General features: G+C 37.7%; 1 protein-coding gene across 1 annotated transcript in view; it reads right to left on the bottom strand.

Annotated features, from left to right (window-relative positions):
- Positions 1–26,574, bottom strand: part of BCAS1 (brain enriched myelin associated protein 1) — a 155,615-nt gene that overhangs the window by 11,427 nt on the left and 117,614 nt on the right. The window contains exons 10-12 of the mRNA XM_044661119.1: positions 23,529–23,723; positions 11,320–11,385; positions 2,674–2,943 (exon numbers count right to left, since the gene is read on the bottom strand). Coding sequence (XP_044517054.1) covers positions 2,674–2,943; positions 11,320–11,385; positions 23,529–23,723 — 531 coding nt within the window. The remainder of the gene's footprint in view (positions 1–2,673; positions 2,944–11,319; positions 11,386–23,528; positions 23,724–26,574) is intronic.

A 26,574-nucleotide genomic window follows, 5' to 3' on the forward strand; every position in this document is an offset into this window, starting at 1 on the left:
TCCAGGTCCTTTGTAAGGGAAGGCTACTGGAGAATGGTCTATTTCAGGAAGATAAAGAAATAGAAAAGTCATGTAGGGGCAGCAGAGAAAGAAATTAGGACCATGGAATAATATTCCAGCTGTGGCATTTACTGAGTCCACACTCAAGTCTTTTAACATTTCTGAGCCTCAATTTCTTCATAATGATAATAACAATAAGCACTTACATAACACTTAAAAAAAAACACCCCAAAACCTTATCATCTCTCTTAGAATCAATGCTAAGTGTTGGTTCCAAGGCAGAAGAGTGGCAAGGGCAAGATGATGGGAATTGACTTGCCCAGGATTACATAGGTAGGAGGTAGTGTGAGTTTAATTTGAACCCAAGACCTCCCATCTCCAGGCCTGGTTCTCTATCTACTGAGGCACCCTTTGGTGAAGCTTATTAAGTATAGCTGCAGAGTTTAAACATTCATATTATTTTCTATTCCAGCCTGAGAATTAATTTACCACTTTTTCTTGACATCCTTTATAAAATCTTATTAAAATAAAATAAATAAAATGTATTAAGATCCCAATTATATATAGCACAGCCCCCCTGGGGAGGGCACATGCTATTATTATTTCCATTTTATAGATGAAGGAAACTGATGAAGACAGGGGTTAAGTGACTTGCCCAGGATCATACAGCTAATAAATGTCTGAGGCTAAATTTGAACTGAGGTCTTCCTAATTCCAGGTCCAGCACTTCATTTGGGGTGCTACCTAGCTGTCAATCTATAAAGTAGAGATAATAAATGTTTACACTAACTACCTCAAAGATTAATTGAGAGGTAACCACATTATAAATAAAATCCATATAAATGTGACTTAATATATTTTGGATGGGCTATCCTTTGAAGCCTATCTGCTCCCCTCTCCTCCATGTATGACCTGAATTTCCCACTACAGAATCATTCCTTTGGGTCAATGCTCCATCGTATGTTGGAACCAGCTCAAACTGACTTGGAGAATCAATTATTACATTTTCATTGTATTTGATTTAGTGTTCTGTAGATTGTTTAGACTTAATAAAATAATGGAGAAAATGTTAACAATAAAGATTAAACTTAAAATTGTGTCAAATTTTTTTCCTTTTTTTTTTTTTTTTGAGGTGTTGATTGTTAAACATTCACCAGTCTATTCCAGGTTAAGGCATGATCTCCAACACTGGGTGACACACTTGTACCGTACTCTTTATTAAATAAAGAGCTTCCATTAGATAATCAGCGGAGAGTAAGAATAGGTGGGGAATGGGACATAATCTTGTCCCCTGTGACTAGAGTTGGGGAGTGGAAGGCGGGAGTTAGGAGATGTCACTGATAGTTGGGTAATATCTGCAAAGAGCAAAACTCTTTTATGGGGCCATGGTAGGATATGATGGGGATCATCCCAGAATGCTAGAGTTTCTGAAGGATCTGAGAAGTGGGAGGAGTTGTTGAATGGAGTGATGGAGGGGAACAGTAAAGGTTGCAGAATCCCAAACTGAAAAGAGTAACTAGATGAACAAGTGACGAGGCCATTATATGAAGGAGTAAGGAGAAAAGCCCTGAAAAGAATGAGAAATTTTCAGAGGGAAGGAATGAGAAGGCCCTGGGAGAAGAAAGTGAAGAAGATGACAGAGGAGGGAGCTTGGATGTCATTCTAGAATGGAGTGTGTAGGGGACCAAGAATTCTATGCTTATCGCAGCTGAAATTTAGTTTTCCTGACCTACAGCACTTCATCAGTCTTGGAAGCCTTCAGGATTTTGAGTTAACCATGGCTATTGGGTTTAAACAAACTGAGTATGGAGAGAGAAGGGGCAATTAGGTGACATAGTAGAAAGAGAACTGGGCCTAGAGACAGAAAGAATCTTCTTGAATTTAAATCTGGCTTCAGATTGTGTGACCCTGGATAAGTCACATAACCCTGTTTGCCTCAGTTCCTCATTTGTAAAATGAGCAGGAGAAGGAAATGTCAAAACACTTCAGTATCTGTGCCAAAAAAATCCCATATGGGGTCATGAATAGCCAAATACAACTGAAAAATGACCAAAGAACTGAGGACTGAGGGAGAAAATGCTATATTGATCCCAGAAACTGACAGAGATTTGGGAATGAATCGTTTCTTGGTCTAGATATATTTGATTTCTTCATTGAAGGAAATTCTCTGTACCAGTGAATATTCAAGTGTTCTGTAATTTTCAGATAAGGGAGTGCACAGGGCACTGAGACGATAAAGGACTTGGCTGGGGTCAACAACTAATCTGTACTAGAGGAAGGACTTAAGCCTAAGGCTTCCTGATTCTAAGTCAGTTCTTTATTCACTTAACCCAAAAGAAGACTCAAGTGAGATCGGAAAGAATACTGAGTCTGGAATCAGAGAGCAGGGGTTCAACACCTGCCCATTAGAGTTTATAAAACAAACAAAATCCTCTCCCCAAGTTTCTACTCAATATTTCACAGAGACTGTTTGCTTGGACAATGTTGGGTTGTATTTACTACCTGTATGTTTTTGGACAAGTCACATAGCTTTCCTGAGCCTGTTTCCTCCTCTATGAAATTATGGGGTTGGATTAAATGCCTTCTGAGGTCCCTTCAAACCCTTGGTTTATGATCTCATTATGTAATGAGCTGAAACCAAAAAAGATAGGAGGGAAAAATAAATACACCTACAAGGCCTTTAAAGAAGCCTCCCAAAGACTGTCGCTTCTCCAGCCTCTTTAGGGGGCTTTCTCTGGAGTCACCTCCATTCTGCATGGAATTCTTCTCAGCTCCACGTTGATTGGGAGAGTTTACTTGCTCTTTGGCATCCTGCTTGTTTCCCTTCTGCTTGCTCAGGTCAGCCGTGGGCTTCTTGTCCTTTGAACCCTCCTTGTTCTTCTGCCCAGGCCCTGCTGGTTCAGTGTCAGGGGGTGTGACAGCCTTTTCTGTGGAGTCTGAGGTCTAAAGCAAACAAAACTTATTTTTAGAACTTGTTTTAACATGGGAGCAAGTGGTGGTGCTGTGGAGAAACAGGCCAACCTATGAATCCCAAAACCCCACCTGTCAGGACATTTTTCTAATTTAATTTACCTGCACAGAATCAAAATATGAGAAGGGGACTTATCTTCTCATTTTAATCACTTTCAGCACAGTGTTTTTGGACGGCCATTATTTCCTCCAAAACTCTATGTTGGAATTGTGATTTCAATCAAGAAGGCAGTATTTAAGAGGAAGGGAATTGTTATAAAGAAAGCATACACAGAATTGAAACAGATGAGCAAGATTCCCAGTTCTAGACATCCAATGCAACTTTGCAGACACATGGGCACAGTACTGAGAGAGGGAGAGAGAGCTCTTTTAAAAATCCAAGATTTGCCAGATCACAGGCAAAATAAACCATCAACGTCCCAAATCAGCACAGCCTTTGATCATTAAAATAGAAGACAGTGAAAGCCAGTTGTTTAGTAGGCAAGGAGAAACCAAACCAACCAAAAACACATAGTATTCTTCAAGCTCAGAGGATAGAAGAAGAGAAGCAATGGTGGCTCCCTCTGGAATGCTAATAAGAGACACAGATCTCTAAGTTTCACAAAGTCTTTTCCTTATAATAATCTGGTAGGAAAGATAAAATTCCAGGTTTTTTTTGTTTTTTTTTACACCTTTGCCTTCTGCCTTAATATCAATTCTAAGGCAGAAGAATGGTAAGGGCTAGGTAATTCTATCTTTTTAATATCCTGAGAAACTGGGTCCTCAGAGTCTATATATTTCTAGAGAAATAGATTGGCAGTTTAGGGACAGTTGGTCTTCTTGAAAGGATGCTCCATTTAGAGGCAGAAGATTCAATTTAATAAAAATTTATTTATTAAGCATATACTATGTGCCAGGGATAGGCTAAGCACTGGGGCTACAGAAGGGGTCGAAAAGACAGTTCCTGCTCTCGAAGAGCTTACGTTCTAATGTGTCTGGGTTCAAATCTAGTCTCTGGTATTGACAGGTTTTGTAACCATGACTAAGTGCCTCTACCTCTAACTGAAGGTTTCAATATCTTCATCAATAAAACTGGAATTTGCAGAGCAGCTAGGGAGCCACATTGTATAGAGCACCAGACCTGGAGTTAGGAGGTCCTGGGTTCAAATGTGACTTCAGACACTTCCTAGCTGTGTGACCCTGGGCAAGTCACCAAACTCCAATTGCCTAGCCCTTACCATTCTTCTGTCTTAGAATTGATATTAAGATAGAAGGCAAAGGTTCTAAACTTTTTTTTAACATATGATAGGATTTAGAGGTGAGAAAGATCTTTTAGAGATGAATTGTAATCATCCAGGAGAATATGAACTCCTGAAAAGTAAGTGAGGTTCTCTCTCTCTCTCTCTCTCATCAGCACCTAACATAGGGTCTTACACATTACAGGGGTTTACTATATCTTGGTTGAATCTAATCTATTTCTTTCATTTTACAGAGAAGGAAATTGAAATCATGAAAAAATGACTTTCCCAACTGCCGAAGGTCATTAGATTTTTTTTTTAAAACTCTTATTACCTTCCATCTTAGAATCTATACTATGTATTGGTTGCAAAGCAGAAGAGCAGTAAGGGCTAGCGATGGGGGTTAAGTGACTTGACCAGGGTCACACAGCTAGGAAGTGTCTAAAGCTAAAGTTGAAACCAGAACTTCTTGTCTCTAGGCCTGGCTCTCAATCCACTGAGCCAGCTAGTTGCCCCTGGTTATTAGATTTTAAGTAGTTTAGCTGATATTAGAACCTGGCTTCTCTGATGGCAAATCCCCTTTTTTCATCTTATCCCTGTTGCCTCTCAGTACCACAGTTATTGTTAACTTCTTTAGGACTTTATAGATTTAAATTCCAGGTTTAATGATCCGTAAACCAAAAGTTTACATTGGCAAGTCATCATTTGGAAGGAGAAAAAAAGGTAATTCAATTTTTTTGTTTTGTTTAAGCCTGCCAACTCTCATCTTTTTTCCCCTCAGCTTTCTCTTTCCGCCCCTCTAAACTAAAAAGTCTGGACTTGTGATTTAGAAACTCTCTCAGTGAAGAAATCTCTTCAACTAATAAAGGTCTGGGCAACATTTCTGTAACTTATTATATTAGAGAGTTACTTGGTCATTGAGAGGCAAAATGACTGATCCAGGATGATAATAATGGGGATAGATTGCATTTAAATTGTACTTTAAAGTTTACAAAGCAATTTACATGTCATCTTATTTAATCCCCACAAGGACCCTGGGAGGTAGGTGCTATTATTATCCCCATTTTACAGATGAGGAAACTGAGGTCAGGAGAGTTTAAATGACATGTCCAAGATCACAGAGTTAGTAAGTGTCTGAAACAAGATTTGTATTCAGGTTTTCTTGAATGGAGGCACACCTGAGCCCAGGTCTTCCTGCTTCAGAGGCCATCTCTCGAGCAACTATAAAGATTTACCTTTCAAGTTAGATCTGAAAATGCCATTTTAAAGGAATATTAGTTAGCTTTCAGAAATAAATTGGTTGTATCCTGATCCCTAGGACAAGGTAGGGAATTTTACGTTAAATATACAAGATTAAAATTGGGTTGACCAGTCTTGCCTAATACTTTATCTAAAAATACAATGAAATCATGTTCCACTATGGTGAATACACCTGAGATGACAACCTCACAGAAGCTAATGTTACCACTGGGCATTCCAGTATAAGTCTTTTTTATTTCATACATTTTTCATGAGATCACTAGGCTTCAAGAAATAATCTCAAAGGAAAAGCATTCTAATGTCGCCTTGAAAACACCAAGTGATATGATGCCAGAAAAGTCAAACCACTGGGAGGCGGGTAATGTTTATTTTCATGCCAGGGAGTAGACACAAGTCACAGACTTTAGTTTATAGTTTTTACTTAACTCTCAAAGACTAGAACCAGTGATTTTTATAAATAGAAATGACTTCATTAGGAAATTCATAGGTAATAATAATAGTTAATATTCATAAAATATTTATTATGTACAGGCACTGGGCTAAATGCTTTATAAATATTATATCATTTGATCCTCACAATAATTCTTGGAGGTAGGTGCTATTATTATCCCCATTTTACAGTTGAGGAAACTAAGGCAAACAGAGGTTTAAGTGACTTGCCCAGGGTCACATAACTAGTAAGTATCTGAGGCTAAATTTGAACTCAGGATCTCTTGACTCTAGGCTCAGCATTCTATCCACTGCACTGGCAGCTATTAGAATAAATTGAATCAGAATAATTAGATCTAATATCATCTCCTAAATATATACCTTAGACTTAGACAGCCAACAGTGTATATGAGACAGCCTATCTCACATAAACTGTTGGCCTTCTGACTTTAGAACTACCACAAAATTATTAGTGAAGCAACATCCACCAAAGAATTCTGGATCCAGAGTTTCATTATAAAGATTTTTCTACCTTGATTGGACAGATTTTCAATTTTCTATGATAGGATAATTAGGATTCTTTCTCCCAAGTAATCTAGAATATGCTGCGAATAAGGTGGAAGGTGGGGAATGGAGAATAACATATAGACAAATGCTACCCTATTTTGGGAAGAAAATAAATTTTCTGTATGAATTATTAATCAACCATTCTGGTTAACAGTTTGGAACTATGCTCAAAGGTCTAGAAAACTCTGTATACCTCGGACTCAGTAATACTGTTACTATGTATATATCCCAAAAAGATCAGACAAAAAAGGAAAAGGACCCTTCTGTGCAAAAATATTTATAGAAGCTCTTTATATGGTAGCAAAGAATTGGAAACTGAGGGAAGGTCCATTAAGTGAGCCATGTCTGAACAAGTGTAATTTATGAACATGATGGAAATACTATTGTGCTATAAGAATTGACAAGGGGGATGGCTTTGGAAAAACCAGAAAAGATTTTTATGAATTGATGCAAAGTGAAGTGCGCAGAGCCAGGATTACAATGTACACAATAATAGCAATATTGTAATGATAATCAATTGTGAGAGACTTAGCAACTTTGAGCAATATAATGATCCTTAACAATATCAAAGGACTTGATGAAAAATGCCATCCACCTCTGGAGAGAGAATTGATGGATTCTGTGCATCCACTGAAGCACATTTTTTCTCTGTTTTGCTTTTCCTCTATCCCTGAAACATAGATAATGTGGAAATGTGTATATTATCTCATATGTATAATGAGCATGATAGTTCTTGCCTTCTCAATAGATAGGGGAGAGAAGGATGGAAAGAATTTGGAACCGAAAACAAAAATTAAAAAAGTATGTGAAAATGCTTATTTCTTTGCAATTATGGAAACATAGTAAATGATTCTAGTGGTAAAAACCAAGTGGCAGTATTAAGTTGCTAATTGTTTTGATTCCCATAAAGGCAATATCAGAGGAAGATTATTTTTCTCTCTTTGGTTGAATAAAGGATATCTTAACATTCTTCTTTGATATGAAATTTGACTATTTGTCAAGTAATTGCCAACAAATCATCCCCCCGAATGATCTTTACAGGCTTTTCTGATTCCAATAGCTTTGACTTTAGGATTCTCTGATTCAAATTCTATCTTCTCTCATATTTTCATGGTAAAGCTAACTAAATAGCCATGGAATCTGGGTTTTCCTAGGTAAATTACCTTTTGGGTGACTTGCCTGAATGTTTTAAGATAGTGGGTTTCAATGTAATATGGTGGAAAGGTCACCACATTTGGTTTCAGAAGACCTGGGTTTAAAATTGGGCATGTTAATTTACCTCAGATTCTTCCTCTATAAAGCAGAGGTTGGACCAAGATTATTTCTAAAAATCTTTCTAGCTTTAAACCTATGTTTTTTGGTGGTTGTTTAATACCTATCTTTTAAGGAAACAATTAAAAACCACCTAATGGTTATAATTGGGCTCCCATCTCCTATGTAGGGCAGTTAAGGCATTAATTAGGTAAGTAGACTTCCTATTCAGACTACAGACAATCAATGGTAGGTGGCCCTGCTCTTTCTACTAATAGAGGTATTATATCATGCTCCAAATGAAATAATAATGATTACTAACATTTAAAGGGTGACTTAAGACTTAAAAATTGGGGGATATCAAATATTCTAAATTCAGAAATATACTGGGATGGAAAGAAGGAAATTTTCTCTAGAGGTAGGTAGCCAATGCATTTGCCAGTCAGTTTCAAAAGATCTTAAATACCAAATACAACTAATCCTAAAATTCTTGTTGTTTTAGAAAATTAGGTAAGGAACCAGGGCCAGTCATCTTTGAGTTTGAGATAGTGTCCATTACACAAGAAGAAAGAGGCATTTTACGAAGTCATTTAATTTTTGGAAGGACAAGAAACAGGAAGAAAAACAAAATATCTGTTTTCCTGTAAAATAACTACGTGCATCCTGAATTCCACCACTTTGCTCAGCATTGCTCAAGTTTATGGCCTTTTCAATCAGTTCAATCAGCAAATCTTCATTGACCCTTGGACTAATATGGATAATTCTCTAAATTAATCTCTGTTGTGAGATTTTAGAAGTGGTTTACTTAGTTATTTAATAATGGAGATTACTTTGTTGTGCAAATTCATCCTCCTCCTCAATGGAGATGCTAGTCATTGCTTTAAAAGAGATCATTGTCCCTTGTTGCTAGCTCAGGCTTAAGCATTATCCATAATGTAACATGCAAAGTACCATGCTGCTGGTAAGGGTGCTGTGAACTTTGTGAGGTTCCATTAGAATAGGGTTTCCAAACCTGATAGTTTTCAAAGGTCACTGAGAAATGGGGGAAAAATTGTTTTTATTTTAGTAGAATTGATTTCCTTTGTAATGTTTAGGCATTTAAAAACATTATTCACAGAATAGACTTCCCCAACCTATCAAGTGGGGAGGAGAGAGTCTATAATTCCCATTTCATGTACTGAAAAGAGTGAATTAAGTATTTTTAAAAATACAGTTATATTTTCAAATATCGACAGTGACAGGAACTAGACTACCAAGATGTAATTGGTTAAAGTGCTTTGGCTTTGCTGGGGAATTGGGGATATTTAACCTGGAGAAGAGAAGGTTAGGGTCAGACATGATGGTCATCTGCAAGTATTTGAAGGACTCCATTGTAAGAGTTATGGCGGTTATTCTTGACCAGAAAGGATAGACCAGAAAGGGTAGAATTAAGGGCAATGAGAGGAAACTGTGGTGAGACAAATTTAAGCTTGATGCAAGGAGAAACTTTCTACCGATGAATCATCCACAAGTAGAAGGGGCTACGTCAAGAAGGAAATAGGCGTTTATTACTTAATGTATTGCCAGGCAGTGTGCTAAGCACTTTATAAATATTATCTCATGTGATATTCACAACAATCCTTGGAGGTAGGTGCTGTTATTATCCCTATTTTGCAGTTGAAGAAACTGAGGTAGGTAGAAGTCAAGTGACTTGTGAAGGGTCACATTACTAATAAGCATCTGAGGCTGAATTTTAATTCGGGAATTCCTTACTCCAGGTTCAGTGCTCTGTCCACAGTGCCACCTAACAGCCTCAGGACCAAATGGATTGATTTCTTTTACAAGAAGTCTTTAAGCCAAGGTTGGAAAACCACTTGTCAAGAGCATTGTTGAACTGATTTTTGTTTAGGAAGAGGTTGTAATAGGTGGCCTCTGGAGTCTTTTCCAACTTTGAGAATCTTTGATTCTGCTTTCAGAATGATTTTTTAATTACTTAGAAATGATTCCTTTATCCTAGTAATTGAATGTAAACGATACTTTTGAAATTCTCTGAAAGTAATTTGTTTTCTTATGCCTGAAAAATCTTCCTCTTGGGATTGTATTTACACTCATAATTTTCTCAGCAATTTTTTTCATAGTCTATTAAAGAAAAGTTCAAGCCATTTTCTCAAATTGTGACTGTTCAAAATAGGTAAAAACTTTACCTTAAAGTTCTTAAATTTAATTTTATCTATTTTATATTTAACTTATGTTGCAGGGGAAATTTAATTATAAAATAGATATGTTTAATCTAATTTATAATAGGAAGAAGGGCAACTGAGTTTTTCAGAAGATAGAATCCTGGATCTGGAGTAGGAAGACTTGACTTCAAATCCAGCCTCAGACATTTACTAGCTGTGTGACTCTGGGCAAGTCATTTAACTCTGTCTCAGTTTCCTCATGTGTCAAATGTGCTGGAGAAGGAAATGGCAAACTTTTTCAGTTATCTCTGCCAACAAAATCCAAAATGCGGTCACAAAATGTCAGACATGGCTAAAATGACTGAACAATAACATATTAGGGAAAAGGGAATAAACATTTATTAAATGTCTTTTGTGTGACAGGTACTGTGCTAAGGATTTTAGAGATATCTCATTTGATTATCATAAAAGCCATGTGAGGAGATGCTATTATTATTCCTATTTTCTATACGAGGAAACTGATGAAGACTGACATTAAGTGACTTTCCCTGGGGTCACATAGCTAGTGAGTATTTGAGGCTGGATTTGAACTTAGATCTTCCTGATTCCAGACCTAGTACTTATTTGATTTAGGAACTAAAAATCATGTGTAGGAGCCTTCAAAAAAAATCTTTTTGGTTTATGCTGCTCTCTGTAGTCTACTGTAACTGTATACTAAAGCATTTTCTTCTTTCATTCTTTTTGACTTTGCAAACCATTTTTCTACACTTACTAATAACATTCATAGTCTTCTAGACATTATTTCCTAAGAATTAGTTTTCTCTCCCTGATTAGATTAAAAATGCTCTGAGGAGGGATACAATGATCATACTTTATATTCCAAATCCTCAGTGTCTCATCAAGTACATAGGTATTCAGTAAATACTTGTCAATACTAGGCATCAGGATAGTGTGGGAAGAACACTAGATTTGGAGCCAAAAAAACTTGGGTCAGAATACTGAATCTGCTACCTCCTCCTGGTATAATCTTAGCCAAGCCTCTTAATATACATCTCAGATTTCTCTGTAGAGAGAAGAGTTAGGAGGAGATCAAGAGTTGTTCAACTTTTTTGTGTCCTTTGGGCAATATGGTCAAGCCCAAGGAGCCTCTCTCAGAATAATGGTCCTAAATCCATAAAACAGAATTCGTAGGATTGCAAAGGGCATCAATTATATTGAATTATAGTTTTCAAAATAGGTTTTAAAGGTCAATCAATAGCAAAGTCCTCAGGTTAAGAATCCCTGGATATAAAATCTTACATTCCCTCTGACCAAAAATATGTCCTACATGACAGTGTCTCTTTAATATAGATGTTGAATGAATTGGAAAACAATGATTGAAAAAAATCTTCAGCAGAGCCCACACCATGGTTCATTTGATTGAAAATAATCTTCAGCCAAGCCCACCACTAAACTAGTTCACTTACTTGATCATCAGAGTCTTTGCCATTTACTTCTTCTGTTTTGGTGGAGTCTTCAACATCCCTCATTGACTAAAACAACAAATAGTTATTGACTTCTTGTCTAGTATGCCAATATTGAGAATGGTAGAGAATATCCAGAAACCTAGATCTAAGTTGCTTTGCCTGTTTTTGAGCTGGGGGAAAATAAAAGTTTGGGGAAAGTGTGTACTGTTTATGAGATATAACGATATTCATGTCATCTTGATTAATTTCTTAGCTGGATTATTTTGATTAATTTATTTTATAATAATATTTATAATACATGTTAAATAAATATTATTATAAAATAGAATGTATTTAAATTAATTCCAGCTTGATTAATTTCTCTAGTCCAACCGTTTTTGTACATATGAAAGATACAAACATACTTGTATAAAGTCCCACCACTGAAGCCCTTTTTATAAACAGTAAGACTGAATAAAGATGAACTCTTTTTTTGACTATGAATATAGTATTGCTGGTCATGATCTTTAGTTTCATGTTAGTTTTCTAGTAGTCTTATCTATTTTACTGCTATAAAGTCACTCCTGTCTAAATCCTATTTTCTAATCACCTTCAAATGGCCTATAACAACATCCAGATCAATCTCTGTATGGTCTATCTCCCCATAGCATGTCTGACCATGTCACTCATATTCAAGGACTATGAGTTGCTCCCCCATTCCCTCTGGTATAAAATACAGCCACTTCTGCCTGCCATTTAAGACCCTATATAATCTGGCATTAACTTATCTTTCTGAACTTATTTCCTGTTACTCCCCTGTATTCTAAGTAAACTGGAACACTAGCTATTCTCAGAATTTGATATTCCATTTTCTGCTTCCATGCTTTCTCATAGGTTACCTTCCACACTTATATAATATACCCCTCCTCATTACTACCTCTTAGAATCTGAATCCCCCTTCCAGAATGAGCTCAGGAACCTACCATTCCATCTATGAACACTTCTCTGATCCCCATCCTCAGTTAGTGTTATTCCTGTGCTCAAATTACTTTTAGTCTTTATTTACTTGTCCATAGATATGTTGGCATTTGGGATCTATAATGCTGAGCTCATGAATACCACAACCATTGATCAAATTGATCAGAGGGACTTATAAGTCCTATTTAAATAGATTTCATACTTGATAATCATAGAAACATAAGGTTAAATGACTTAGATAATCTCAGAGATCACCTAGCTAGCCATCATTTAACTAAATGGAACATGACTGGAAACTTGATAGTCTAGCTTTCAGAAGAAAATTTTAATAAAATGCCTAAGAAGCTGGCTAAGAAGCCATATATTTTGATTGTTTTTTTTTTGTATTTTGTATTTTTAGAAAGTATATACTTTTGAACTAGCTACACACTCAATTAACATCTTAGCAAACTTACAAGGAAGCCCTTCTCTAGGAACATTTTTCATAACAAATGGATGCCCTAATGAATAACTTTTTATTTCAGTGTTGAGAGAACAGTGAGAGCAAAGTAAAACTGGAGGCAAGAACCATCTTTCCTCTTCCTTGCCTGGGTTGCCCTTTAATTAGTTTGCAAGAATCCATTAATAATAAGGACTCAATTAAGTGACAGATAGCTAGGTTATCCCTAAAATTACTTCTGGCTCCAAGACCTTGCCTGTCCCTATGATATATCCATCAAGGCTATCTGGGATGATAGTGGTCATGAAAGGCAACTATACTCTTACTCTAAAATATCCCTTGATATTGAGTTGTTGTTGCTGAATCATTTCAGTCATGTCCATCTCTTTATGTGCCCATTTGGAGTTTTCTTAGGTATAGTTGGATTATCTTGAATCCCTAAAACTATATTACCCAAGCTTCTTTTCTGTATTACCCACAATTCCTTTTGCCTTTCATATACATGCATCTTTATGTGGTCTGTATATAATTTGGGTTTGTTCTGCCATGCCCTCTCTCTTCCATGTAAATTGAGTGATGACCAGTCTTTGTTGTTCTAGCTCTCTCTTCCATATGAAGTGAGTGGGGAATGTTCTCTGTGTTCTCTAGCTCTCTAGTTAATATTAATAAATCTCCATAAATATTATGCTTTGGGAGATATTGAATATTAATTTTAAAATCCACAATTCGCAAAGATACTAGAGTAGTTTGCCATTTCCTTCTCTAGTTCATTTTATAGATATGGAAATTGAGGCAAAAAATTACTTGCCCAGAGCCACACAACTAGTAAGTATCTGAGGCCAGATTTGAGCTCAGGAAGATGAATTTTCCTGACTTCAGGCTGGGCATTTTATCAACTGTGCCAACTAGTTGTCCCTTGATATTTAGTCCTGGACTGGAAAAAACCTCAGCCACCTTGAAGCAGTCCATTTTCTTTTCTGTCTTGTGTACTTTAAAATGATTTTTAAAAAATAGCGTTCAAAAAAGGGTAGGCCCTTGATACATAACTTTTTGACTGATGGAGACCAAAAGAGATGCCTCTATGATTGACTTTCAGATAGGTGCCTGAGGGTTCTGAGGCTCTTCTGGTGAGGTTATTGGCCCATATATCATATATCTTGTTTATCCTCCATAATCAAGATGGCCTGACCGCTATGAAAAATAGGAACTAATTTGAAAGGGAAAAATGGGAATCTTTAATCAGAGTATACTCTGAACTGTCCTGCACTGGCACAGACTTCCTTGAGAGTTTGGAAATACAGTTGATTCCTTTTAGAAGTGGCCTGCACAATATAGTTCTGTCCATTTTGCTGATGCAGCCCATGATTTTAACAGTTCATGCTTTTATTTAACTTCTAGTCTATGTGCTACATTAGACTCCTCCACATTCAAATGCATTCCAAAGTCCTATTTAGAATATGACTCCACATCCTCATAAATAAAGCCATTTGGGAAATGTAAATGGCCTATGAAGAAGGAAATTGCCACTAAACCTGTCCTTTCTTTGGTGCAGGGAATTTCCAGATAAGGAAACTCCCTCTACTCATGCCAGGAGGAAACTCCCTCTACCCATGCAGGCCAGCCTTCCCTAACTTCCTTCAAGACTCAGCTCAAATGTTATCTTCAGGGGCCTTTTGTGGTCCCTTTCTCTGATACAATCTTCCATGTACAATGCACATGTCTTGTTTACACACATAGTTGTCAATATGTTGTGTGCCCTGTTTGAATATGAGCCCTTTGAGATTTTGTTATTTGCCTTTTCTTTTATCCTCAGCATTTATCACAATATCTTGTACATTTGTTGTTGTTCAGTCATTTTTCAGTTATGTCTAATTCTTTGTGACCCCATTTGGGGTTTTGTTGGCAAAGATGCTGGAGTATCTTTTTGTCATTTCCTTCTCTAACTCATTTTACAGATGAGGAAACCGAGGCAAACAGGGTTAAGTGACTTGCCTAGGGTGACACAGCTAGGAAGCATATTAGGCTGGATTTGAACTCAGGAAGATGAGTATTCTTGACTACAGGCCTGGCACTCTAGATGCCTGCCTTATGCCTGGCAATAGTAAACATTTAATAATACCTGTAAATTGACCTTGTAATGAATAGTTTTATAGAGCTGTTTTGATCACTGAGAGACTAAGAGACTTGTCCAATGCCTAGACCTGGAGATAGGAAGCCTGGAGCTCAAATATGGTCTCATAAACTTACCAACTATTTGACCTGAGCAAATCACTTCGGTTTCTTCATCTGTAAAATGGATATAATAACAATACCTGCTTCCTAGATGGGACAACTGAAAATTTTTGAGAGGCAATATTTCTGTATTCTAAGTTAATTTAAATAATTGAGCAGTCAAAACATTCTAATCTGGTCAAATGATTCTCTGGACTATCAAAAGACCCCCACTCCCCTGACCCAGTTCCCTAAATATAATCTGGGATTCATTATTCAACTGCTCCTTGAACATCTCAAGACATCTCTAAATGATAAATAGCTAATTGGGAAGTGGTCCGTCAAACTCTCAATCGCTCCCCAACCCCATAGGTAATGGGGTTACATAGGCAGCAAGAGAATCATTGTCTCTTCTACCTATTAACTGAGTTTTTTTTTTTTTTTAACCCTTAACTTCTGTGTATTGACTTATAGGTGGAAGAGTGGTAAGGGTAGGCAATGGAGGTCAAGTGACTTGCCCAGGGTCACACAGCTGGGAAGTGGCTGAGGCCAGATTTGAACCTAGGACCTCCTGTCTCTAAGCCTGACTCTCAATCCACTGAGCTACCCAGCTGCCCCCTATTAACTGAGTTTTATTGGAGTTGCTAAGGACAAGGAGAGGTAAAGATCAACTGACTGACTGGAGCCTGTGATCCTCGACTCAGACAGGAATAATACAGTGTATAAAAAATAAATTCTCACACAGGGTGGCTGAGAGGATAAAATGAGATAACATTCCTAAAACATTGCTAATCTTAAATGTTTTATATATTTTAGTAATTATAATGGGGGTATTTTTGCTGTTGTCATCCAGGGTGACACACCAGTATGTGTCAATGGCAGAACTTCAATCTAGGCTTTTTTAGTTTTGACACCGGGTCTCTATCCACTATGAATCATTGTCTCACTATGAAGAAGTCAACACAACATGAATTTTTAGCAACAAAAATATTAATTCCAGTAGTTGTATAATAGGAACTTGTTTTCTCTTTTGTAGAAAATAATATTCTTTCCTTTAAAAGGAGTTATAAATGCCATTTCTTTTTATCTCTTACTTTTTGCTGTCAGTTAAAAACTCAATGGTTTAAGTTTTAATTTTGTATGTTTCATATCTCTAATAATTTCAAGGAATCATTTGGATTGAAGTTATACCCATATTGATTATACACGGATCTTGAGTAGTCTAGTTTAGAGAAAAGACTACTTGCAGAATAGATTTCTTACTTAAAAGAAATCTCAATTCTTGGTCAAAAGGAAATACAAAAGGGATTGAAGGTTTTTTTTCCCCTTTATAACTCTACCCACCTCAAACAGCCATTTAAAGATCATCAATATAATCAATATAATCAATATATATGTATATATATATATATATATAATTTAAACTGGCTACTGAATATAAGGTCAAGTGAAGGTCTCTCATTCATTCATTATTCCTTCACAGTTTATTAAGCACCTACTATGTACAGATCTCAATACTGGGAATTCGAGAGGGGTTGAGTTTAAATAAGACAAGGTCAAGGTTTTCATGCAGTTTACAGTCTAGTACTGTAGGATAGGACAAATGGTAACAATTACATAATACACATGGTATTTTATGTGTGTCAGAGAAATGTAAAACAAACTCAAAATGACTGACTATGAGGTCTGATGGAGTTATCACCCAAGTGATCTGGAAGGGGCTGAAGGATTTTAGATTTTAAACTGGAAGGACCCTTTAAAATTGAATGGAAATGACATCTAATTTTGGGTTTAAAGGCTGGGAGGGAATTCAATAGGCAAAAAGGAGACAGAGAATAATCAAGGCATAGAGGCCATTATGAAAAAAGGTACAGAAACCAGAGTCAAAACCATAGAAGGCAGCAAACTGTCTAGTTTAGTTCCAACATGGATTAGGGTGACACCAGCTTATTGAGCCCCTTTAGTTCCAGGCAAAGGAGTTTTGGCTTTGTTCAGGAGATAATAGGGAGCCACTGGATAGATTTGGGCAAAAGAGGGACATTACTAAGTCTATACTTGAGAAAGATTATTCTGACACAGGTGTGAAGTAATGTAGAGGGGTGGGAAGAAAACATGGGAGGATCTGTTTAGAAAGCTATGGCCAGAGTCTGAGTGAAAGGAAATGAGGGCCCAAAGTAGTGAGTAGGCAATGAAAATAGAAAGAAAGGGGAAGTAAGTAGTGAGAGATGATACAGACATGGAAAGACCAGACTTGGTTCCTGATAGAGGATATAATAAGATGGGAGGAAGAAGGATGAGTCAAAGATAACTCTTTGATGGAGAAACATGGAAGATCAGCTTAATCTTATCAGGTTAACAGAGGTCTGGCAAGGAATTTGCACAGAAGAGTGGTATAGGTGAACCTATGTCTGAGGAAGATTAATCTGCAGTGATGTGAAAGATGGATTGGGGATGGACATTAGGTGGTGAGAGGAAAGAATGTACATTTGGAAAGATCAGTTAGCAGACAGATTATAATTCAGACAGATGGTTATATTTATATAGTTATTCTCACCTATTCTTTATATGGGATCTATTCACAAAAAGGTTATAATTACTTGAGTTGCTTTAAATGGATTTAAAAAAATAAATTTTGTGACTCAGTTGGGAACAAAGGACAATAATAGTAAGATAATTCCAGGATGTGAAGAGCCTTGATTGCCATTCCTCATTAGGTCTCTAACAGGTTAATCAGAAACAGAAATAGTAAAATCAAATGAGATGCATGTTTCTTTTCGGTGTTCAGTTTTACCCAACTCTTTGTGGCCCTATTTGGGGTTTTCTTGCCAAAGAACTAGTGTGGTTTACCATTTCCTTCTCCAGTTCATTTGTCAGATGAGGAAACGTGGGGGTAAACAGGGATAAGTGACTTTTCTATGATTACAAAGCTAGTAAGTGTCTGAGGCCAGATTTGAACTTAAGAAGATGAATCTTCCTGATTCCAAGTCCAGTGTACTATCCACTGTCCTACCTAGCTGCCCTAGGTATATATTTAGGGGAATGTTAATGAAACTGATTATGAGATACATGAGTTTGAGGCATCCATAGGACATCCCCATGTAGATGTCATATTCTAAATCTGAGATATGGACCTGGAGTTCAAAAGAGAGTGGGAGGGGGCAAACTGGGTAGCTCAGTGGATTGAGAGCCAGGCCTAGAGACAGGAGGTCCTAGGTTCAAATCTGGCCTCAGCTGTGTGACCCTGGGCAAGTCACTTGACCCCCATTGCCTACCCTTACCACTCTTCCACCTATAAGTCAATAAACAGAAGTTAAGGGTTAAAAAAAAAAAGTTAAAAAAAAAAAGAGAGTGGGAACTGGAAATTCAGATTTCTAAGTCATTTGCATAGTTTTACTAGTCCTGCAGCTAATGTCTTTTCTTGTCATTCTTTTATTGGAGAAAAGTAAGAAGAATTAGTGTTGGGTTTGGGTCATAAAGGATCATAGCAAACAATAACTATTTTTCCTCCATCCTCAAATTGTTTTTCTCCTGGGCTTCTAGTTAAAAATACCAACTACTTCCAAAATGTTTGATTTACATTAATTTATTTGAAGATCAAATAAATTATCTTTTTATTCATGGTAGTAAAAGGTAAAAAAGGGATGGGAGAAGTTCTGGTCAATCTGTATTTAATTATGGGATTTAACCAATTCAGTTGCATTAAAATGCTGGATGATAATGAGATCATTTTTACATTTCTATCAAAGTGACTTGCATTCCTATCTCCTGATACTCTGAGGAATTTCAGAGTATTTTCCCCCCATTGACATTGCTGAGTATTTTAACATTCCAGTTGAAAATGCCTAATGTTTGTGGTGAGCTCATATTCTTTTAAATGAATGCAAATGTTGTTGAAAAGGAAATGGGGTTCAATAAGCAGGTCATTGACTACGTCTTGGAAACCATTTTGTCCTGAAAAATTTTCTCAGTATATTGGTATTTGACCTGAGGAACAAAATTAGGGTGTAAAGGTAAGCCCGTTTGTTAATAATGAGTATATTCAAAGAAAGAAAGAAAGAAAGCCCTTTTATACAGCCCTTTAATTCCCTTCAAATATTCTTTCTTGGGATTCTGGTTTTGACTTCAGGCAGAACATTTTAAACAGTATATTCTTTGCCCAGGGTTTGATAAATAGTGGATGAAAACTAATGACATTAACCAGTTCCAGCTGAATATAAACATTGGGAATTGCAAAAGGGGAAGGGGAAGAGATGATGCTCTTTTTTTCAAGTGTAACCTCCATATTAGTTTTCAACCAAGTCTGATTGGTGTCCATGGAATCAACATTCTCCTTGAATTTTAGGGCTATCTCTGTAGTTGTTATTTTTATTTTTATTATTTTTAATACTTACCTGATACCATAGAATCAATACTAAGCATTGGTTCTAAGGCAGAAGAGTGGTAAGGGCTAGACAGTGGGGGATAAGTGACCTGCCCAGGGTCACACAGCTAGAAAGTGTCTGAGGCCAGATTTGAAACTAGGACTTCCCTGTCTCTAGGCCTGGCTCTCAATCTACTGAGTCATCCAGCTGTCCCCCAGTTGTTAATTTTAAAGTCATCTCCAAAATTCAGATTCAGATTTGGTGAAATTCTTTATCTTAGATTGAGGCAATGGCTGTTAAAGAGCTCAAGGTTCTAAGAAAAAGAGATAATTGTGGAATACAATATGTAATACATAATAGTGTATTGATAGCATTAGAACTCCATCTGCAAGGCTTGATTTGCATTTTCAGAATACCTGGCACCTCTTTTTGACTCCCACTGCCACAACCCTAGTGTAAACTCTTATTACCATCTGTTTGAATTATTGCCTGATTGCTATTTGATCTTTCCAAATGCAAGCTTTCTCCTCAGTCCTGAACCGCCAGTCCCCAGGACATCCTTCTTGTCACTGCAGGTTAAAAACTCTTAGGCGTAGACCTACTCATAATACTCCTCTGCTCAGATTCCACATTAGGTCTCTGGTGCTTACTCAGAAAAGTTCAGACTCCTTAATTTGGCATTCAAGGCCCTCCTTAATTTGGAACTACCTTAGCATTATTGTCCTTTGTTCCCAATTGAGTAACAAAATTCATTTTTCAAAATTTATTTAAAACAAGTCAAGCAATTATTACCCTACCAAGAACAGATCCCATACAAAGAGTAGTTGAGTACAACTGGAAGGATAGGAGAGAAGTTTAGAAGCTAGAAACACGAAAATGAGAGGGAGAAATTAAATGTAAGACAAAAATAAAATACTCAGCATTGAGGTTTTCTCTTCCTCTAAAAGTAGTTTCTAATCATATTCTGCCCAAAATATCAAACCAGTTTAAACATTCAGTTATTTAACCACAAAAGAACCACAGCAAGATGGCTATTTATCCTACTCTTTGGGGAAGGAGTAGATTTCAACAACACCCAAAGCAGTCAGAAGATGAGTTTCATACAGTTTCATTCTCTACTACCCGATGACCCGATTGCTATGTCGTTGAACAATATCTATCATTCTGGTTGTCTTGTAGCAGTGCTGTAAGATATAATGGTAGGTTGTAGACCAAGCTGCTTTATTAAATTTGGCCAAGTTTAAATGCCTGCCTGCTTGGCAAATATTTGTATCTATTAAAAATCTCTTCAAAAATCTCTTTCTGATCTATTTAGGAATCAGAAACAGATCTCTAACGGTGCTATTTTGAGAGTGTTAGTAGATCCATAAGAAATCTCTGATTTCTTTCTTAATTTAAAAGTTTCTAAACTGGGGGCAGCTGGGTAGCTCAGTGGATTGAGAGCCAGACCTACAGATGGGAGCTCCTAGGTTCAAATCTGACCTCAGACACTTCCCAGCTGTGTGACCCTGGGCAAGTCACTTGACCCCCGTTGCCTACCCTTACTGCTCTTCTGCCTTGGAGTCAATACACAGTATTGTTGACTCCAAGACAGAAGGTAAGGGTTTTTTAAAAAAAAAAAATAAAAGTTTCTAAACTTAAGAAAGGATGACTCACGGGATACATATAGCCCTTTCTTCTCCGAACTCAAATACAACAAGTACAAAACAGAACTGATGATCTTTCCCCCTAAATTCCTCCCTCTATGAAATATCCCTACTTTCTAGTCCTCTAGGCTTGAAATCTCTATTGCAGTCCTTGACTCTTCATTCTAACCCTCCCCACATATTTAATCTGTTGCTAGATCTTGTAATCTCTTTCTCAACAACATCTCTGTTCACATAGCCACCGCTCTAGTTCAGGCCTTCATCACCTTTTACTCATATTGTTTTAATAAACTCCTAATTGGGTTTCCTGCCACAAATATCTCCCCATTTCAGTCCATCCTACACATTGCCACCAAAATGATTTTCCTATAGTGTAGGTATGACCATGTCACTAACCTATTCAATAAACTCCAATGGCTCCCTATTACTTTGAACGCGATATTGTTTGCTTGGGAAATCTGGACAGTTTACCAGTGCCACGCCAGGAAACTAAATTGTTTCCACTTGAAACATCTTAAGGAAGATTCTGAAGATCACCAAGCAAGATAAATAACTGGACACTGAGGTGTCTTTTCAAAACTCTATTGCAGAGAGCATGGCTCTGAAGGGCTGGCCACATTGTATTAATGCCAAACATATGCTTGCCTTAAAGATTATTTTACCAACAACTCCCACAAAGGCAAGTGCTCACACAGCGGTCAGAAGAAGCAATACTTGTATTATTATTAACTCCATTTTATAGTAGAAGAAACTGGGTCTTAGAGCTCTTAATAATAATAACTCACTTTTATATAATACTTTAAGATTTTTCAAAGCACTTTGCACATATTGTCTTATTTGATCCTTCCTGGAGGATTGCTTTGGTTATCATTTCCTCCATTTTAGAAGTGAAAAAAGTGAAATGATTTGCCTAGTAAATATCCATGGTAGTATTTAAATCCAGAGCTTTGTCTTCCCATCGAGGGCTTTAGCCTCTGCTTCATTGGACCTCCAAATGACTTCCCTAAGGTCACACAACTAATCAGACTTGACGCAACGTGTCAGGCTAGGAATTTGACCCAAGTTCCAATTTGAGTTTCCAAAATTTAAGTTTGTTCACATTTAGCGTGTATTCCAAATCTAGCCATGTTTCCATATTATGCTAAAATCTACGACTGTATAAATCATCGAATCTCTTGGAACTACAGTTTACTCATCTGAAAAATAGGGATAATAAACTCTTGCTATTTAACTTTGAGAAAAGAAGACTCAGTGGGGAAATGATAAGTTGTCTTCAAGCATTTGAAGGGCTGTCATTTGGAAGAAATATTAAATATGTTTTCTTTTTTGGCCACAGAGCTAGGAGCAGAGGGTGGAATTTGGAATTTGCAGAGACATATTTTGATCCAATGTCAGGCTGCCCAACTATTAGCACAATCCCAAAGTGGAGTGTGTGAGTTTACTCCTCACTCGAGACCTTTAAGTAAAGGGCTTGGAGAAGAGGGTTGTAGAAGGGAATTCTTGGATAATTATAGGTTGGACTAGTTGACCTCTGAGGCCCCTTCCAACTCTGAGATTCTGTGATTCGGTGTTGCAGGAAGCAGGGCAAAGGATGTTTTCAGCTTGTAAATCCTTAACCCTGACCCAAATCCCTCAGTCCCAAACCACACAGGAAATTTTGAACAATGAACAGCAAGCTTTAAACATCTGAGCTAACCGGTACAGACTGAAGCACATTTGGACAAAGCACTTAAGTACTCAAGGATGAAAGAAAATGATTCCTGTCACTTTTCCTAGAACAGTCATTACTAACACCGCTGGACTCCCACTGGCACGCGCTTTGTAGACTAATTACTTTGTATTTATTCTGTATATACTTATGTGAATGCATGTTGTCCCGCTGAATGGAATGTAAGCTTTCTGAGGACAGGGTCTATTTCATTTTTTTTTTAAAACCTTTACCTTCCATCTTGGAATCAATACTGTGTATTGGCTCCAAGGCAGAAGAGTGGTAAGGGTGGGCAATGGGAGTCAAGTGACTTGCCCAGGGTCACACAGCTGGGAAGTGTCTGAGGCCAGATTTGAACCTAGGACTTAGTCTCTAGGCCTGACTCTCAGTCCACTGAGCTACTCAGCTGCCCCCTCTATTTAATTTTTCATTGATTTGTTTCTGCATCTTTGGAGATAAACCCCAATACCTGGCATATAGTAGGTGCTTTGACATAAACAAATGCTTGTTGACCGATTCCTTAACTAGGGGACGCAATAAAATGAAAGGTTTGCCTTCTCAAAAATACCAGAAAAAAAAGGAATAGTATGAAGTGAGGTTTTTATTTCACGTTAAACTATAATTAGAGCAAAGACCCTTTTGTCCTTGCCGTAAAAATTCCCTTTTTTTATTTCTGACCTGCATGGACTTAGCTTGAGGGATGTGAGTTAAGGTCCTCACTGGGCAAGTATAGCTACCTTTTCATTCATACCAAATATAACGCTTAGTCATATTCTTGCTATTTTAGACGGATTAAATGAAAGGATTATAGCAACCTTTTGGCCATTTCCCACATCTGAATGATCAAGATAGGCTCGTGCTCATCTTAGCCAGAGCTCATTGCTTACCAGTTGTCTGAAAAACAGCCTCAGGTTGGTTATCCGTGGTTTGCTTTCCTCGGTGTTGGGCTTGGCGGGGGCAGGCTCAGGACTTGCCGCTTCTTCTTCGTTCAGCTCTATCGTTTGTAAGGATGCTTCTATTTCCTCGGACTTTACAGCCTCTATTGGCGCTTCACATGTTTCCTGTGTTTGGGCTTTGTTTTGCTTTTGGAGAGGACCAGGTGTTAAGGTGGAGAAAATAATACTTGTCCGTGAATTTTTCAAAAACGGAGTCCCGGCACTAGGACCAATGCACGCTTGATCTACCAAGCAGCTCTGGGGTTGGGTAAATGACTGTTTCTACACAGGCTGCAAGACGGGTTCCTAGATTTGGGTAAATTATTGGCAGGATGCCATCCCCTGACCGTGAAGAAAATGGATTTAGTGCTCATAGCAGCTGTCCTTTCCAATGAATCAAACGAGGGCTAGAAAGAAGGTCTCTGTCCCATTTGGGGCATTACCGAGTTCAATGGTAGTTTTAGAACTAGGAAGGATCTTAGATATCATCTAATGCATTTTTGTTTTTAACGATGAGGAATCTGAGGTCCAGAGAGGTCACACAGCTAGTAAGGGACAGAGAGAGCCAGGATTTGAACTCGGTTTCTCCAAGTCCAAATCCCAAAGTTGTTATTGCCCCTTTGCCGTGGCAGTGTCTCTTCTTTGATCTGCCACGCCACGGGTATGACTTACGCCAGCACTGTGCAGAAGCTGGTAAAAGTACTGCCACACAATGGAGGCCCTAGGTTGAGGGGTAGCGATGTCGGCTGTGGTCCCCTCCAAAGCTTTCAAAGACATTGTTCTGCAGCAGCTGTGTAGAAACATTCTGAGCCTTAGCAAAGAAAGAATAGTGGAAAAGCCTCTCATTTCACTCCACCTCCCCATTCATTCATTCCCTGCTCCCCTTGGCTTGAAATACAATCATTTGCCCTTGTTACTTAAACAGAGCCCGAGCTTCAAGAAAAGAAATGAGTTTAGTCAAGACAAGCGTTGCTAAATTGCTTCACACCCCTGGTGTTTGACCTAATGAGCTGTGAGCAGATTGCTAGGAGAGGAAGGCCAGCCAGGGGAGTCCATGATGGCAGGCATAATTCACCTTTAATCTAGTGTTGCGCACAGCTTCTGTGACTGTCTCCAAGTTTAATTCGTGATTATTTGCCTGACTGCCTCATTCTGTATCCTACTCAGGATCACGCCTCAGACACTTGCTGGTTTCATTTGATTCCTGGGAAACCATGGGCTTGGCCTGTCTTATGGAACCATTTCTTTTTTCTTTTCGGGAAAAGCCCATTAGACCCAGGAGACAGTAGTAGGGTTTCTCCTTTGCTGGAATAGGCTTGGTTTTAGGAGGCAGAGCCAGACCCTCCTTCTTATGTTCCTGATTGACTGATTGACAGGTAAGGTCGTTCCTAACTCCTCAAGCTGATAATCAGAATGTCACAATGGATAGCTGACTGGTTTGGGAGTTAAGCAAAGTCCTAGGTTATAATTCGACTTTTGACATTTATTAGTAGTTTGACCAGGGGCAAGTCATTTAATTGCTCTGAGCCTCAGTTTCCTCATCTGTAAAAATGGAATAATAACACCAGCAAAATCTACTTTCTAGAATTGAGGCTTAAATATATAAAAGTGCCCCATGAATGCTAGTTATTATTATTATTAAGGGTTGATTCATGTTGGAAAAAGGAAATAATTACTTCTTAAAATAATCTTTTTTAAATTAAAAAGTCTACTAACTGCTACTGTCCAAGTTAAAAAAAAACAACACACCATAATTGTTTTATAGAAGAGCCTTTTCTGCCCCATGCTAAAAAATAGCCTCAAATGGGTGATCTGGAAAGATCTCTGAAACACTTTATGGTCAGCTTTAGGATAGCATAGACAGTCCTAAAATCCAACCTTTATTTTCCCAAAGATCCGATGATTACATTTAAGAGAAAAAATTTACTGTAGGCAATACCATTTAGGCTAAAAATCTATCTCTTATATTTTTACTCTTAAAACAGGCTCTACCTCAATGAAGCCAAAGTGTAATAGGGCTCTAATTAAGAGTTTGGGATTATCTGCAATAATTTTAATCTCTCTCCTAACCTAGGCCTATTTTAATTCAAATCTATTTCTTCCAGTGTTAATTTAGATACATACTCTGAGATCCCTAAATTAAGCCTTAAGTATATTAACCTTTATTTTTTGTCCTAGTGACAACTCTAGGTTGGAAGGCAAGGGCTGGGCAAATGGAGTTAAGTGACTTGGCTAGGGTCAAAACAGCTAGGAAGTGTCTCAGGCAATTTAAACCTGAGTATTCCTGACTCTAGGCTTGGTCCTCTATCCACCATGCCACCTAGCTGCCCCCTGAAGTATCTTTTTATTTGTTTACCATTATAAGTTAAGTGTAGGGACTGTGTGAATGTAGTGGAACAGACAGAGCAAAAAGAACTGGGGATTTGAGACTTGGTTGCAAGAAGAAGAAAAAGTCTCTTGGTCCCTGGGAGCTTCAGTTTTCTCATCTATGTAAAATGGAGGTGATAGTTAGATTTCCTGTCTCAGTTTTGTTAGGAGGAAAGTACCTTTTTAAAGAGATGTCCTGAAGGCCCAGTTACACATTGGATTTGATTCTCTCATTTATGGTAGTTTTATTGTTGTCACTTCAGATGTGTCTGACTTTTCATGATCCCCTTTGGGGTTTTCTTGGCCAAGACATTAGAGTTGTTTGCCATTTTCTTCTCCAACTTATTTTACAAATGAGGAAACAGAGGCGAATTGGGCTAAGTGATTTATACAGGGCCACACAGCTGGCAACTATCTGAGGCTGGATTTGAACTTCTCAATTCCAGGCCTGGCACTCTATACACTGTACCACCTAGTTGTCCTTATGGTAGTTACCTTGCCCCTGAAGTCAAATTGAGTCATGTACCCAGTGAAAGTGGAGGAGTACCCTACTTATAAATCCAGAGGACCATGCCTTCACTATGTGGTATAATCAACACATTACTCTAGCAGTTATTAAACTCTATTATGT

Source organism: Gracilinanus agilis, chromosome 2 (genome assembly GCF_016433145.1).
Source record: "Gracilinanus agilis isolate LMUSP501 chromosome 2, AgileGrace, whole genome shotgun sequence".
NCBI classification, from domain to species: domain Eukaryota; kingdom Metazoa; phylum Chordata; class Mammalia; order Didelphimorphia; family Didelphidae; genus Gracilinanus; species Gracilinanus agilis.